This window comes from Podarcis vaucheri, assembly GCF_965113315.1.
Source record: "Podarcis vaucheri genome assembly, chromosome: 12".
In the NCBI taxonomy this organism is placed as follows: Eukaryota; Metazoa; Chordata; class Lepidosauria; order Squamata; family Lacertidae; genus Podarcis; species Podarcis vaucheri.
In genome coordinates this window covers 26564166-26579585 of record NC_138750.1, presented here as the reverse complement: position 1 = coordinate 26579585, position 15420 = coordinate 26564166, and the positions used below count along the sequence as shown (strand labels likewise).

Below are 15420 nucleotides of genomic sequence, written 5' to 3'. Positions count from 1 at the left end.
AATAAAGTGAGTGAGCCCATTGGGTCCAGTACTGCCGACGCTAGTGTTTTTCAACCTTTGATCCCTAGTTGGGGTTGAACTACAATTCCCATAATCCCATAAAACAACTTAGCCACTGCTCAGGGATGATGGCATCTGCAACCCAACAACACCAGGACTACAAGGCTGAAGAGCACTTGTCAACATTGATTGGCGCCAGCTCTCCGTAGTTTCCAGCAGGTTTTTTCCAGCCCTATCCAAAAACACCAAGGATTGAAACTGGGACCATTGGCAACCAAGCATCTTCTCTACTGCTGAGAAATACCAAATTCTGCCAAATACAAAAAGGACTGCACAAGACTAATCGCCACACAACATACAACCAAGGATAATGGTGCCAGATTTCTAAGAGGCCATGCCATTAACACAGTGTTTTCCATTTTCTATTATTTGCCATAATTCCTTATTAAATTGCTAAAGGAAGATAGAGGGGTTGGAGGAAGCATAGCAAACAGTTTAACCTAGACACAGGAGTGCCATAAACAGAATTTCTGAAGCACTCCTGACAGCATTTCTAAGCACCAAGTATGCTGCTCTTAATCTGTAAGTGATTGCGCTCTTTCGAAAGGTCAGTAGGCTGCAGCATCTATCATGGCAGCTACCACACGCCATGCCGCATCCTTCACAAATCCCGTACAATGAATTATGAGTAGTATTATTCCCCATCTGGCTTTGGTTGAGCGAGAAGACAAAGAAGTTTCTTTTGTTTCTTTTTACGTATCCTAAAAGGAACACATCCTTCAATCCAACAAAAAGTATGATGGGCATATTGACCACTTCCCAGAAAACGCCATGCACTTCCTCGTACCAAACTTACTTTGGTTTGAAATTATTAATTTCTGACATGGAGGGCTTCAAAGGGCACATCCATAGGGTGGTATAGAAATACGGTATAAGGTGGTATAGAAATAACAACAACAACAATCCTTCGCCTTAGGAAAAAGTCTGGATTTGCCAAAACAGCCAAACCTCCAGTGCGTAGAAAAGGAGAGTGCTTCAACTTGGACTGGTCCTCACCCTCCCAATATAGTTCAGATCAAAATGCTACATTTACCATGTGGTTAGGCACTGGTATGGGATGTGAAGTGACTCCTGCCATAGACCAAAAGAGGGTTAGATAGCTCAGTCTTGCAGAGATGTTCTGGCTACAGCAAAAACTGCCCCAAGCCATGTCACATGTGAACATTAAGCTTGACATGCAAGTAAGTTATCATTCCAAACCATTGCAATATTCTTGAGGTAGAAATGAGTGGCTCCGTACCCCCCCCCACATGTGATATACAATGCAAACTAGCCAATACATTACATGTGAACTCCAAAGATCACAAGATGTGAGTTTCAGACTGGCCACAGCAAATGGGATGTGCATACCTCTCTTTTGTGCTACAACCACTGTCCTGTTGTTGTTGTTGTTGTCGTCGTCACATGCCCTTCATCAGCAGGTCCCAGGGCATGTGACAACAATTTAAAATTCAGCATAAAAACTGAACAAATTACAGTCACAGACCAATACTGGTTGTGTCCTACAGCATCTAACTAAAGATATATATATGTAAAGCTGCTGCAGTAGGTACGTTCTTCAATATTTTCTAAGGTTACATGTACACTAGAAATTTAAACCAGTTTTATGCCTGCGCAACTGTTGTGGGCCCATCTAACAGAATGCTAAAAATTAAAAGTTACACGAAGGGCTAAAGATTCCCAACAAACAAGTCTTAGCATCCCACAAAGCTACACATTCCAGGGATTCTCTGGAAGAAAGCCATGACTGTTAACCACAGCCTTCAATCAGTTTAAGTTGTTTAAGATTAATTTCAGTGGCATGTGGAATTTAATTTTAAAAAGTCAATAAAGTTACTCATTTCATCATTTAGGACATTTCTGTGTAGTCTTTTAAACACCACAAGTGGCTTACCAAACTAGGTCAGGAAGTAAGAAGCAAGTAATCTGCTCCCATATCTACTCTCATTACTAGATAGCTCTAGTTGACTGCCTGGGGCAGCACTTAGAAAAGCAACAAATGGCAAGCCTCTATTGTTTTACAACAGCAACAGACTTGCCTATGGGAACTCCTGAAACATCACTGACTTCCCATAGGCTATCAGGCCAAGTTCAGGGTTTTGAGCAACTTGGGCCCAGTATACTTTATGGCAGGGGTCAGAAAACTTTTTCAGCAGGGGGCCGGTCCACTGTCCCTCAGACCTTGTTGGGGGCCGGACTATTGGGGGGGGATGAACGAATTCCTATGCCCCACAAATAACTCAGAGATGCATTTTAAATAAAAGGACACATTCTACTCATGTAAAAACACGCTGAATCCCAGGCCATCCGTGGGCTGGATATAGAAGGCAATTGGGCCACATCCAGTCGCCGTGCCTTAGTTTGCCTACCCATGCCTTACGGTCTACCTGAGCCATTATATCACAGATCAATCAAAGAGATTATCTGGAAGAGTGCTGTTAGCATGTTACAGGGGCGTGACTGGCCTCAACTACAAAGTCAGACATGTAGCGTCACCAGTCCTATGCTAAAGAACATTCTCACTGCAGAGATTTGGCAGACAGCCTTGCTGTTGTCTCTCTTGAGGATCTTTTTATGCCAACAGGCCTATACAGCTGTTTCTGTCTGTTTTTGATTAGCCAGGCACACCAAAGATTAAAAGCAGTGCTTTTAATGGCATTTTGTATTTCGTTGTACGACTTCCAAGGTACGACTGTACAGAAATACTTTTATAAATATATAAAAATAATAACACATATAATACAGTTGATCTGCTGGCTAAAGCTGAACAGGTGCTGTGGAAGAGCAAAACATTCAAGCACAAATACAGTTGCTAAGATGCAATGTTGTCCTGTAGACGAGGACTTCAACCACCAGTGCAGAAGTAGTTCACCAGCTTCGAAAGTTAGCTCTCTTGAAATGCTATGTATTTTATATGGGGAAAAGTCCCTGCAACATATACACATGAGAACTGAGGTGCTACAGTCTCCAACGGAGGACTTCATCACCTTTACTAACCAAGTCTGACCCCCCCCCCAAAAAAAAAAGAATGCCAGAAAAAAACAGACACTTTACATGCTATAACACAAAGCTATCCTCTCCAATGTTGGGTAAAGGTTTGAAATGCAAAGTTAATCAGCTAATCTCACTGCAATGCTGATTATCACTGAATTGCTAAAACTATTCTGCTTCTGTTTTAGGGATGGCTGATTAGAAGTCGGAAGTAGGTGTTAAAAATTTGGAGGTTAAATATTTGGAAAATAATGAATTAAGGCAGTTCTGCAGGTTCTTAAATTTAAGAGGCTGGGCTTGACAGCCTACCTACCCTGTAGTTATCCATCAGAACGCCCAGCCATGGTTTTATTGTCTGCATCACATCTTCAAGCAAATGTTTCTCAACCATGGAGCCATTATGAAATGTCAGGTTGCCAACGTGGATAGACTTCCTTATTTCTGGCAATGTTAACAGCTGTCCAAAGTACTCCTGATCCGCAGGTTCCTATTAAACAAAAGATGAAAAAGATAAAAATGGCTGCAAAAAATCAACACAATAAAATTATATTCCCTAGTTCTCCATGTACAAGAATATCCTACCTAGCACTAAAGCATGCAAAACACCACATAAGTGAGGATTGTGTTAAACATGAAACTGCAGGGGTCAGTTAAGTCTGAAATTATGAAGCAATTTAAAGTGTTCAAGTCTATTAGTTTCATAAGGGGAAAATCCCAGCAGGTCATGAAAACTGGTGGCATTTGGTAATTGATCAAACAAGAAAGGGGAAAAAAGGTTTGCTGTTGGTGAAAATGTACAGCCACATTAATTTGTCACTGTGCCAGACTGAGTTTACTTGCATTAAACAATGTCCCATGCAGGCAACACAATATCAAGTTTTAACTTAGGGAAACTGCTTCATCTTGCACTATTTCCCATAAGAACTTAGGGGGGAGAAACTTGCAGGGAAAAGGTCAAACTAGTCTTAACATTCGAATCCCCGCGGCGGGGTGAGCTCCCATCGCTCAGTCCCAGCTCCTGCCCACCTAGCAGTTCGAAAGCACCCCTAAGTGCAAGTAGATAAATAGGTACCGCTTTATAGCAGGAAGGTAAACGGCGTTTCCGTGTGCTGCGCTGGTGCCGGCTCGCCAGAGCAGCTTCATCACGCTGGCCACGTGACCCGGAAGTGTCTCCGGACAGCACTGGCCCCTGGCCTCTTAAGTGAGATGGGTGTACAACCCTAGAGTCGGACACGACTGGCCCGTATGGGCAGGGGTACCTTTACCTTTTTAATCTTAACATTTGGCTCCCAAGTGCTTAGCTGGATGCTTCTAGACAGTTTACAGGCAATATGAAGGCAACAGCACTCTCTCAGCACCTCTAAATATTGAAATTCCATTTAGCCACCAGGCCAATAGCCATCGATAGACCTAATCTTCATGGGGTGGTAGGGGGAAACCCTTCCTTTTTCTCTCCAGCTGTTGAGTTTGTTGCAAGTGGAGAGACAGGCACATCCTAGGTGAATCGTCTGCAGTATTTGCACAATGTTAAAGACCTCCTCATGTTACCTTGGCACCAGGTGCAAAATATCCCACTCGTCCCTTGACCTTAAGCATGTGTTGAGATTTAAGTACCAACAGGGGGGAAAGGGGAGGAGGGATTGTTTCCCCAAGCTCCAGTACTGTTACCACTATTTCCAATCGCTCTTGATAGAGCAGTAAAGGGACCCCTGACCATTAGGTCCAGTCGTAGCAGACTCTGTGGTTGTGGCGCTCATCTCGCTTTATTGGCTGAAGGAGCCGGCATACAGCTTCCGGGTCATGTGGTCAGCATGACTAAGCTGCTTCTGGCGAACCAGAGCAGCGCACGGAAATGCCATTTACCTTCCCGCTGGAGTGGTACCTATTTATCTACTTGCACTTTGACGTGCTTTCAAACTGCTAGGTTGGGCGCTCACCCCGTCACGAGGATTCAAACTGCTGACCTTCTAATCAGCAAGTCCTAAGCTCTGTGGTTTAACCCACAGCGCCACCCGCGTCCCTCTGATAGAGGGAGCAGTAGCCCAAGTTAATTCCATAGCTTCGAAAGCACATCACCAGAATGCCTAGTCTAAGGGTGGCTTACCTGGCACTCCATGAAGTTGTAGTAGTTGCTACACCCTGTGGCGTTCTGAAAGAAGGAAGCAGTTCCAATTTCATCGCCATTCAACAGAACATCAAACACCTGGAGGAAGAGAGCCATGGAAAGAAACACAGTTCAAAATATGGTTTCTGCTGGGTTAAAAATTCTAAGGAACTGCAATGCTCGGCATAATTCAGTTTGCTACGAGTAGCAAGGAGATGCTTTGTAGAGTGTACCTGAGCAATGAAATATTAAGGCCATATAACACCGGTCCTAAAGGATCTACATTGGCTCCCAGGACATTTCCAAGCACAATTCAGAGTGTTGGTGTTGATCTTCAAAGCCCTGAATGCATACCACTCTCATTGTCCTGCCTGGACAATGGGAGGGAGAAACTGCTCACCTGTAATAACCGCCGCCACCGCTCTGCTCCCTCCTGGGCTCTGTTGCTGCGGGAGGACTAGGGTGCCGTCGCGTGACAAGACGGACCTGGGCAGTGCTACACAGAGCGCCCAGTGGCGCGGGAGGAGAAGCACAGCAAGGAAACAGTTGGCGCGAGAGGAAGGGAGGCTGCCTGGCGTGTTGCCGCCACTCTGCTCCCTCCTGGGCTCCGCTGCTGCGGGAGGACGAGGGGACAGACCTGGGCAGGGCTAGGCAGGGCACCTGATGGCGCAGGAGGAGAAGCACAGCAAGGAAAGGAATGGGTGGGACGCGGAAAGGAAAAGCTCTGCCCACAGTGCTGGGCGGAGGCAGAGGAGCCACCATGCGGCGCCCACAACACTGGGTCCTCCACGCCCTCGCCTGGGCTTGCACGCCTTCCTTGCACCCATCCACAGTGAACAGATCTCCCCTCTAAAAGTTCCTGGGGATGGGGGTGTCCAACTACAACCTCCAGTGCCCCCCCCAGAATTGGCATTTGGCGCCCCCCAGAATTTGGCTCAGGGGTTCCCCGCACCCCTTGAACCCCCAGGTAAAGGCAACGCTGGTGACACCTGCCCTGTGGACGCCTCCCCATCAGATGTCAAACAGAGAAACAACTATTTGACTTTTAGAAGACATCTGAAGGCTTTCAGGGAAGCTTTCGATGGCTGGATGTTTTATTGCGTTTAAAATATCTTGTTGAGAGCCACCCGCTCTGGCTGGGGCAACTCAGTCAGATGGCCGGCATGTAAATAATAGAATTATTATTACTATTATTAGGAAGGATTTGTCTCCTCTTCTTGGGGCCAACTGATTACCATATTCAAAATTTGGAAGGCACAGTTTCTTGACCCACTTCAACTTCCCTGATCCCACTGCCAGCCCCCAGGAAGATCCAATCTAGAATGCTACTCCAATCTATTATTTGCCTGTGTTGTGCACACTCTATCCACTGCTCTACCATAGCTAAGATTTTAGAGGTTTCCTTATAATCAAGCAGTGTGTGTGTGTGTGAATAAAATAAATAAATGAAACAAGCTAATGTGTAGCATGGATATAAACTGCAATGTTGAGAATATAAGTCAGCATGGTGGATCTTCCCAAGGGGAGGAAATACAAGCCACACAGCTATATGCATTTTAAAGATTATTTCTAAAATTAGTCAAATTATTCTGTCAAATGCACTGTATTGCAGTAAGTAACTCATTAGCGGGTTACTGCTGCACACATCCGAAGGCTGCTTCATGACATCACTGCGCGGGAAACACAAAACACCGCAAATTCAGAGCGAAACGCCAGCCCACTGTGTGTGCTGCTGTTTTCGCCTTCCACTCTTTTGGTGGGGGTTAAAAATTGGAGCCATTATTCATGGATATAGAAAGGTTTCAGGCATGTGTTCAAGCATATGCAACGAGTTCCACGACTGCATCTTTCCTGATTTCCTGGGGATAAGCTAAACCTTTAGGGCATACAAGCACAGACTTAGAAAAATTAAAGCAATTCATGAAAGAGATGCCTATGTAAACATATGCCACAGCACTCAATTCTGAAAAGAGGCCAAGGTAAATTTTGTAGAAACATTGGACGGCGATTTCTCTCTCCATTAGTTCTCCCTCTCTTTGCCCTTCTGCTGCAATATAAATGGACACCTTTCTCCAGTGCGGAGCTTGTGACCTCCATTCTGCTTCCTTCTGACCCCCTTACTCTCTTCAGATGGTTTTAATTGCTGGAGGCCAGCATGTGGGCCTCTAATACGTACTTCAAAGGCTTCTCTCCATTTCTTCTGCTGGATGTAGATTACTGCCAGATCAGTCTGCTGCCGGAAAAACGCCTTCTGCTTCTCATCCAACAAGCCAATTTGATATAACAATTCTGCATAGCCACCAAACATCTGCAAAGGGAATCAAGAAACTCGGCGATATTAGTCTAGATTATTCTAATCTTCTAGATTGCCATTAAAAAAAAAAAGGCAGTGCATTAGCAGAGATTTATCTATTTTTTTAAAGCATGCTTCCAATTTTTAAATAGTTTGCCAAGGCTGCAATAAAACTTCGGTGGCATTTATAAGCAGTCTAGTTCCCTGCAGGATCGCAGCTAATTTGCTCTTAAGAAACATGTGGCAAACTAATTAAAGTTTTAGTGAAAATAGAAAGTTACATGGAACAATACTCTTTTTTTCTTTCTTCTGTTATCCTTTCCCCGCAATTTGAGAATCACAATCCACTTCTGATTTAAATAATAATAATAATAATAATATAATTAAACACAATATGGAGAAATCGTACCAATTCAGGGTCACAGAGACCATCTCCAATGGCAACACCCTTAAAGTTGATCTTTATCTTTGCCGTAGGATTACGCGTGTGGATATAATAGCCGATGGCAGGCACATACTTCCCTGCATAGGACTAGTGATAATGAAGAAGTCAGTGAAACAAAAAGGTAGTGTGAATAGCTTTTATACATTTTTAAAAATTCTGTTTATTGATATAATCACATACAAAATACATCAAAAGTGATAGGTGTAGTCAATACAAATTGCATGCAGAAATAGAAAAAATAAAATGAAAATACAATGGGGAAGAAAACCTGAAAGCTGAGAATACAGTAACGCATTCAACTATCATATATTTTGAAAAGGGTGTGTGTGTGTGTGTGTGTGTGTGTGTGTGTGTGTGTCAATTCAGTTCTCCATAAAGCATCTCCACACTTTCATCTGGGGTTTAGTGGGCTGTTCAACTGAGTTTACGTTAGGATAAGATCTTATACCATGTGAAATAAAAAGATCTATTTTTAATGAACTGTTAAGGACTCTCCATACATGTGTTGGATGTTCTGACAGTGCAATGTCCCATACTTTTGATAGCCACTCCTCTCAGGAAGGAGATGATTGGGACTTTCAATGGGAGGCCACTAACAATCTGGCTGCAGCAAAAAGCATAAACACAAGAGGTTTGTGCATGCAGGCGAGTTGGTAATGTGCTCCAAGGATAAATGCTTTTATGCAGTATGATTGCATCTAAAATATTTGATTCACACCTGCAAGTTTTCGTTATTAAGGCTGTAAGTAATCAATAGAATTCGTGCTCTTAAGCTCATAGAAGGAGCTCATAGAGGACGGGGTATTTATTCTGATTCATCTTCTCCCCTCCCAACCCCCTTCTACATGTTAGAGAATATCTCCCAAGTTGATTTTTGGGTTCTGGATGGTGCAAAAGAGACAGCAAATGGGAAAAATTTACCTCCCCTCTCCTGTTAGCAAAGGATCAAAAGACATTCTGTGTGTACCAACTGGATTCCTGCCTAAATGATTTTCTTTTAAAAAATCCTTCAACCTTTTAACTGAGAACACTAATTAAATTTGTAATCAAAGTCTTTTCGCTTCTAGTACAGTCTTACCTTGGTTTTCGAACAGCTTAGTTCTCGAATGTTTTGGCTCCCGAATGCTGCAAACCTGGAAGTGACTGTTCCGGTTTGCAAACTATTTTTGGAAGCCGGACGTCCGACGGGGCTTCTGTGGCTTCCGATTGGCTGCAGGAGCTTCCTGCAGCCAATCAGAAGCCGGGCTTTACTTTCTGAATGTTCTGGAAGTCAAAGAGACTTCCGCAACAGAATCCATTCGACATCCAAGGTACATGTATCCAACCAGCTCAATAATGCTTGCAATGCTGGAATAACCCATGAACTTACAAAACCAATGAATCAATGAGCTGCAATATTGTGCTGGCCAATCCTAAGTACGAATGTGCCATTAGGCTGGATAGAGCACTCTTCCAGGCTATATTTGCAGCCTGCTTTCCTGGGTCGCCTCTGAACCATGACTTTCAATCATACTTTGGAGGTAACATGCGGCTAGTGCTTGGAATGGAAAGATTTAGCAGGTAACCAGAAGCTATTACAAGCCATCTGAAGAGTAATCAAGGAAGGTGTTGGGAGAGACGCGCAGCCAAAGTTCTTGATCAATGAGGGGAGAGGGATAAGAATAGAAACCTTCAACCAACTCAGCGAAAATGAAGACATAGGGAACAAGGGGAAACAGATGGGGAAGGGCTTAATCCATGGATCTCTTAGCGCTTCTGCATATTGGTAACCCAGTCCAAACTGCAGATATCAAGTGCACTGCAGACGATATGGTAACATATAACTTAATGCAAGATAAGCATATACAAAGGAGCATATGCTAATACTCTCAGCCTCTTTAGGCATTCAGGCCTTTTGTCTCAATTTCTGCCAATGAAGAGTGGACCTTTCACCCTTCACAAGGCTTCACAGCAACTGTTTGTTTCAAGCCTCTTCCATCGTTCCTTTCTTAGGAGGCTTTTTATGATGTGAAACCAAGAAGGTGATCCCTGGTCTCCACAGGCAAAAAGCACAATGAAATCTGACTCTCTTTTCTCCCACCCCACACTGCAGATTTCTTTCCTAGACAAGTATCTCTGTTAGCAAAAAATTAAAGAAGCTTTCTTTGCCAGAAAAATCAAGATGGGATCTACATCTTCAGAGACAAAGGAGACTCGTAGAACAAAGCTGTAATGAAAGCAGTATCTCTTGACTAGAATGTCACACGTGTTAGCAGTTAGTATCAAAGAAAGAGCTGCTCTGCTTAAGTTGTTAGAGGCAGTGAGCAACAGATAACTTTTAGTTGCAATACCAAAGAGGTTCCCTTCTCTCTCTTGGGGGGAGGATAGGTTTTGAAATCAAATTCAGTACCAAAGCAAGGATCAATGAGAAAAGCTCCTCTAGAAATACCTAAGCTCTTAATTTTTAAAAGAAACACTGCCAGACTAAATGCTGAGGCCAAAGTTATCTACCAGAAAATGTACTTTGGGGCTGGGGAAATCGCTAGGTAACAACACATTTTTTAATCTGGAAGGGTCTGTTCTGGTCCTTTCTGCTCCCCCTGCTGGCTGTTTTATAGATATTATTTTTCATTATTTTACTAATTATAAAACATACTGTCATCCAAAGTATGTTGATAGATGTGCCTGTATCTAGGAAATGTAATTTAAAATTAAATCCAACTGGGCAGAGGGGGGACAGGTCCACCTCTGCTTTAGGATAATCCACAAAAAGTTCCTTAATTTCTCTTTGGCGATCTTCACGTTCACAAGTTACACAGTTCAAGAATTAAAAGTTATCGGAACTTACTTCTCCTGTTGCGTAGAAGTCATTTTTCTGATAATCAGGAAAGAGTTGGAAAAACTGGATGAGGGCACTGAAATAACAGACAAAGTACAGGTAAAAATATCTGCACTAAGAAAGGTTGTAGTCAAATGTCATAGTAGTGTTGAAAATGAAAGTTTGCTAACTTATTCGGCAGCTGCACCTCAACAGAAGCAGGCTGACATTCACTCGTGAAAATATGGTCACAGGCAAGTGTGACATCATCCTTCAGCCACAAAGTACATTTTGTCTCAAAAATTGAACTGCAGTGAAGTGTCACAGCATTAATCTCATCCCAACATACACAATCTATTACACAGTTATATTAATTTAAAAATATGCAGAAGTCTCAGCACACTTTTTAAAATGCTCCTTGCAGATACAGTGCTTAAACAGAGACATTTTCTGCTGCAATATGTACAGGTTCTTGGGGAAGAGACAAGCAGGAAGACACGTGACATCATTTCTGCTTGGGCCATGAAACTCCAATTTTCCACCTTGAAGGAAGACACAGTCTGCATTTCTGCCATCTCTGTTACCAAGCATCATTCTTATTCAGAATGAACTCACCTTTCCCACACAACCATCTAGGCTGCAAGGAGAGGAGAGGGATGCATAAAAAAAAAATGGGGAATCTATAAAGAGGCAGGTGAAATCAGACAGATGTATTGATTGATGTCTCTCAAGAATGAGGGAAAACTGCACGTATATTACTTAACAAAACCACTGTCTCGAAAGGGATGTTTAAAAGCTCTCTACTGTGCTATTCTCTGCATCTGAAAACATGCACACAACGTTCTGTTAAGTCCGGATGCCAAGGGCAATATTCAACTAAGTCATGGGTAGGCAAACTAAGGCCCAGGGGCCGGATCTGGCCCAATCACCTTCTAAATCCAGCCCGCGGATGGTCTGGGAATCGGCGTGTTTTTATTTGTGTCCTTTTATTTAAATTGCATCTCTGGGTTATTTGTGGGACCTGCCTGGTGTTTTTACATGAGTAGAATGTGTGCTTTTATTTAAAATGCATCTCTGGGTTATTTGTGGGGCATAGGAATTCGTTCATTCCCCCCCCCAAAAAAAAATAGTCCGGCCCCCCACAAGGTCTGAGGGACACTGGACCAGCCCCCTGCTGAAAAAGTTTGCTGACCCCTGAACTAAATCATACTCAGAGAAGACCCACTGAAATCAATGGACCGATGTTACGGTAATTAAGTCCATCAATTTCCAAGGCCTACTCTGAGTATGAGTAACACTGGATCAGCCGCATGTTGGGCAAAAGATTCCTGGACTTGATGACTCATGTGATCCCTTCCAACTCTACAATTCTACGAGTCTATGATCTCACCCAATGCTTACATAATCATTTCCTTAAAATGAGAAGGGGATAAAGAACATTTTACTATATAAATATTTCGAAAGCTCTCTAGAAGGTGTCAGCAAGCTCTGACTTTTCGGGTGCATTTCAAAAGCTTAGCAGAAGAAAATGCAACTTTTATCGACTGATTTACCTATACAAATCTCTTCCTACATCATCTTCATTCGCTGCATAACCTGCGTCATCATCTGTGAAACTGAAGCCAGTTCCAACCTGATAGCAAAAGAGAATATAAAATGTATGTGGAACAATTATCTTCCAGTTCTTCACTGCTGTTTTCGACATCAAGCAAAATGATATTCTGTTAGGTATATGGTTTCTCCTACAGTTGCAAATGGAGTTTAAAAACCTGTTTTTGCAATTAGTCCATTAGAAGATCTGAATTCCTCCAGACATGCAGCTTGTGAACCTTCCTTTAATAAGACTCATTTTCGTTATTCTAGCATAGTTAGGATTATTCTAGCACAGTGTTCAAGATGTGAGAAAATTTAGCGACATGCCACATTTCAAATCAAGGCACACAGAAAGAGTTCCAATTTTTTCCTGTCAATAAAGGAAGGGGGACATATATTTCAACCTTTGTTTAAAATAAGCTTTCTGGTGACTGTTAGGAATTTATCTACCAAGTTCTCAGGCAACCTTCAATTGTAAGTAAATATATTCCAGAGTCACCACAAAGAGGCGAAGAGAGAATTCAGAGTGCTGCTGCTGAATTAAAATCACACACAGGATCACACACACACAAAAATGGAAGGGTGGAATTATACATCCCAATCAGCAGTGTTTTCCATTCAGACCTTCACTCCTATAACTTTCCCCCTTAACTGGGAGGGATTTTGAACAGGAAAACTGTCAGTGCGGGAAAGGGTTAGCCAGTCTCCTCCCTTCTGTCTGCCCAAATTCAGCTTCAGCTTGAATAAAACCTAAAGAGCCAGAGGAAGTATATTGTGGGTCATGACTAGTTTGGACCTGAGCCCACCACATAGTTAGTAGAGAGCAAGCACAGACCTAGTTCCAGATCTGAAGGGACCCCTCCTTCATTGGTAGAACCGCACATTGTGGGGCACTGGAAATAATAATAAAAATGTCTGCAGAGAAACAGTCCCAGGCACCTAGCATGGTGGGTCCATAGGTTCCACATCAGTGGTTAGCCCTGGTAGCTACCCAAAGATTTTGTCTAGCCATGTTTCCCCTACACGAGATCCTTCTTAAATGCCATACCACGTCGAGGAAAAAAGGGCTGTTGACAAAGTGACTATCCTTACATTTAACAGATAAAATTATGACATTTTAAGATGCAAGAACATAAGGGTTAAGGCAATTGTTCCTGTCAAGCAAACGTTTTTTTCAACGGACACATTTAGATACGCAACACGAAGCTTATCCGTTGTTCACTTACCGGATTGTCAATGTAGAGCATGGAAAACTTGGAGGTCCAAGGAAATTTTCGTTCGGACACTATCAACACGGAAGAAAATGAGAGTCGAGTGTCTACAGCTTGAATCATTAGCATCAGTCCAAAAAGGAAGCAGGACAAAGAGTGCGACCCTAACTGTATCTACTCAGCAGTCAAGTCCTATTGAACGTAGTAGGGCTTGCTCCCAGGTGGATTGTAGGCTAACATGCCAAAGTCACCCAGAAAGTCAATAATCAAGGCATGCTTGAACTGTAGGGTCCACTATTCAACATTTTGAGACCACAGAAGAAAACTATGCAGTCTTTCACAAGCTTACAGTATATAGCATTAAGTTGCCAACTGCTATATCATTATGTGTGATTACCTTTTTCATCCCATTAAGGTATATGGCTGCTGTGATTAAGGTATATATTAAAAATGGATTTATCGGGCCAGACTTTGTCACTGATATTATCTCGGTGCACATTACTGTAGTGAATTCATCTTTTGCTCATTTTATGTCACAAGATGCAGCAATGTTGAACAACATGAGAAGGTTGCATTGTTAACATGCTGCATAGAATCAATATTTCAATCTTTACAGTAATGTTATTATTTGTTTTAGGCTATTAAACAAAGCATTGGCTATTTTACAATATTTTCATATGGTTCTGCATTTCCTACCAAGACAGAAAAACAAAAAACTAAACCCAAGTACTTCAGATAGATGTTAGCACCAAGCGTAATTGTAAAAAGCATTGCATACCACTTGCGGTGAGAATTTTAAAGGTATTTTTTTAACCGAGTATTATCAGTCACATACCAGGTTGGAGAATGGTGTGATGAAAACATTTCCAAAACCGAAAGGCCCTTTATTTCCGATGGATTAAAACATGTTTAGGCTGCTTTATAGTTTATTGGTGGATTATTTGAATTATTTTTCTGTATCCTATTTTATATAGCAAGCTATCCTTGAGAATGCTTTAGCCCTAAGTTGATGTAACAATATTAGAAATAAAATTATGGTATTATGCAGCCAAATGCCGGCTTCACACTCCATAAACTTAGGATTCTACTGTAACTGGATAGCTCAGTCAGTACAGCATGAGACTTTTAGGGTTGTGGGTCGGTGCCCCATGCCAGGCAAAAGATTCCTGCACTGGCCCCTTCCAACTCTATGATTCTGTGAATGGTAAAACTGGAAATCTCTATCAGTTTATTTATCCATTTCCCTCCCATTCTCCTATAACATGGATGTCGCCTTAGGAGCAAAATTTATTTATTAAAACATATTTATATATTATTTTAAGTCTGTGAACTAATATTATAACAGCCCGTAACCTGCCACTGACAATACAGGAAATATACAGTGGTGCCTCGCAAGACGAAATTAATTCGTTCCGCAAGTCTCTTCGTCTTGCGAGTTTTTCGTCTTGCGATGCACGGTTTCCCATAGGAATGCATTGAAAATCAATTAATGCGTTCCTAGGGAAACCGCCTTCTGAAGACTGGGGGGGGGACAAGGGCTTTTCTTCCCACCCCCAGCATTTTAAAAAACCCCGGGATAGCGGAGGACTTCTCCGCTGTCCGGGGCGATTTAAAAGCCCCTGGGAAGGCAGGCAGGGGGGACAAAGACTTTCGCCCCCCGCCCGCCTTCAGAAGGTGTTCCCACCACCCCGCCCCTCTTCGGAACAGCCTGCCTTCCCCCCGCCTGCCCCGGGAGATTTTAAAATGCTGGGGGTCGGCAGCGAACGCTTCGCTCCCGACCCCCAGCATTTTAAAATCTCCCCGGGACAGGGGGAGATTTTAAAATGCTGGGGGTCGGCAGCGAACGCTTCGCTCCCGCCCGCCAGCATTTTAAGATCGCCCGGGGCAGGCGGAGGGAAGGCAGGCGGGGGGGGAGCAAAGACTTTT

General features: G+C 42.9%; 1 protein-coding gene across 3 annotated transcripts in view; it reads right to left on the bottom strand.

Moving 5' to 3' along the window:
• CPVL (carboxypeptidase vitellogenic like) overlaps nucleotides 1-15420 on the bottom strand; it is a 61514-nt gene that overhangs the window by 24284 nt on the left and 21810 nt on the right. For all 3 annotated transcript variants that reach the window (XM_082193502.1, XM_082193501.1, XM_082193500.1), the window contains exons 5-11: nucleotides 13510-13568; nucleotides 12244-12323; nucleotides 10721-10787; nucleotides 7858-7980; nucleotides 7332-7463; nucleotides 5156-5254; nucleotides 3365-3538 (exon numbers count right to left, since the gene is read on the bottom strand). In XM_082193502.1, coding sequence (XP_082049628.1) covers nucleotides 3365-3538; nucleotides 5156-5254; nucleotides 7332-7463; nucleotides 7858-7980; nucleotides 10721-10787; nucleotides 12244-12323; nucleotides 13510-13568 — 734 coding nt within the window. The remainder of the gene's footprint in view (nucleotides 1-3364; nucleotides 3539-5155; nucleotides 5255-7331; nucleotides 7464-7857; nucleotides 7981-10720; nucleotides 10788-12243; nucleotides 12324-13509; nucleotides 13569-15420) is intronic.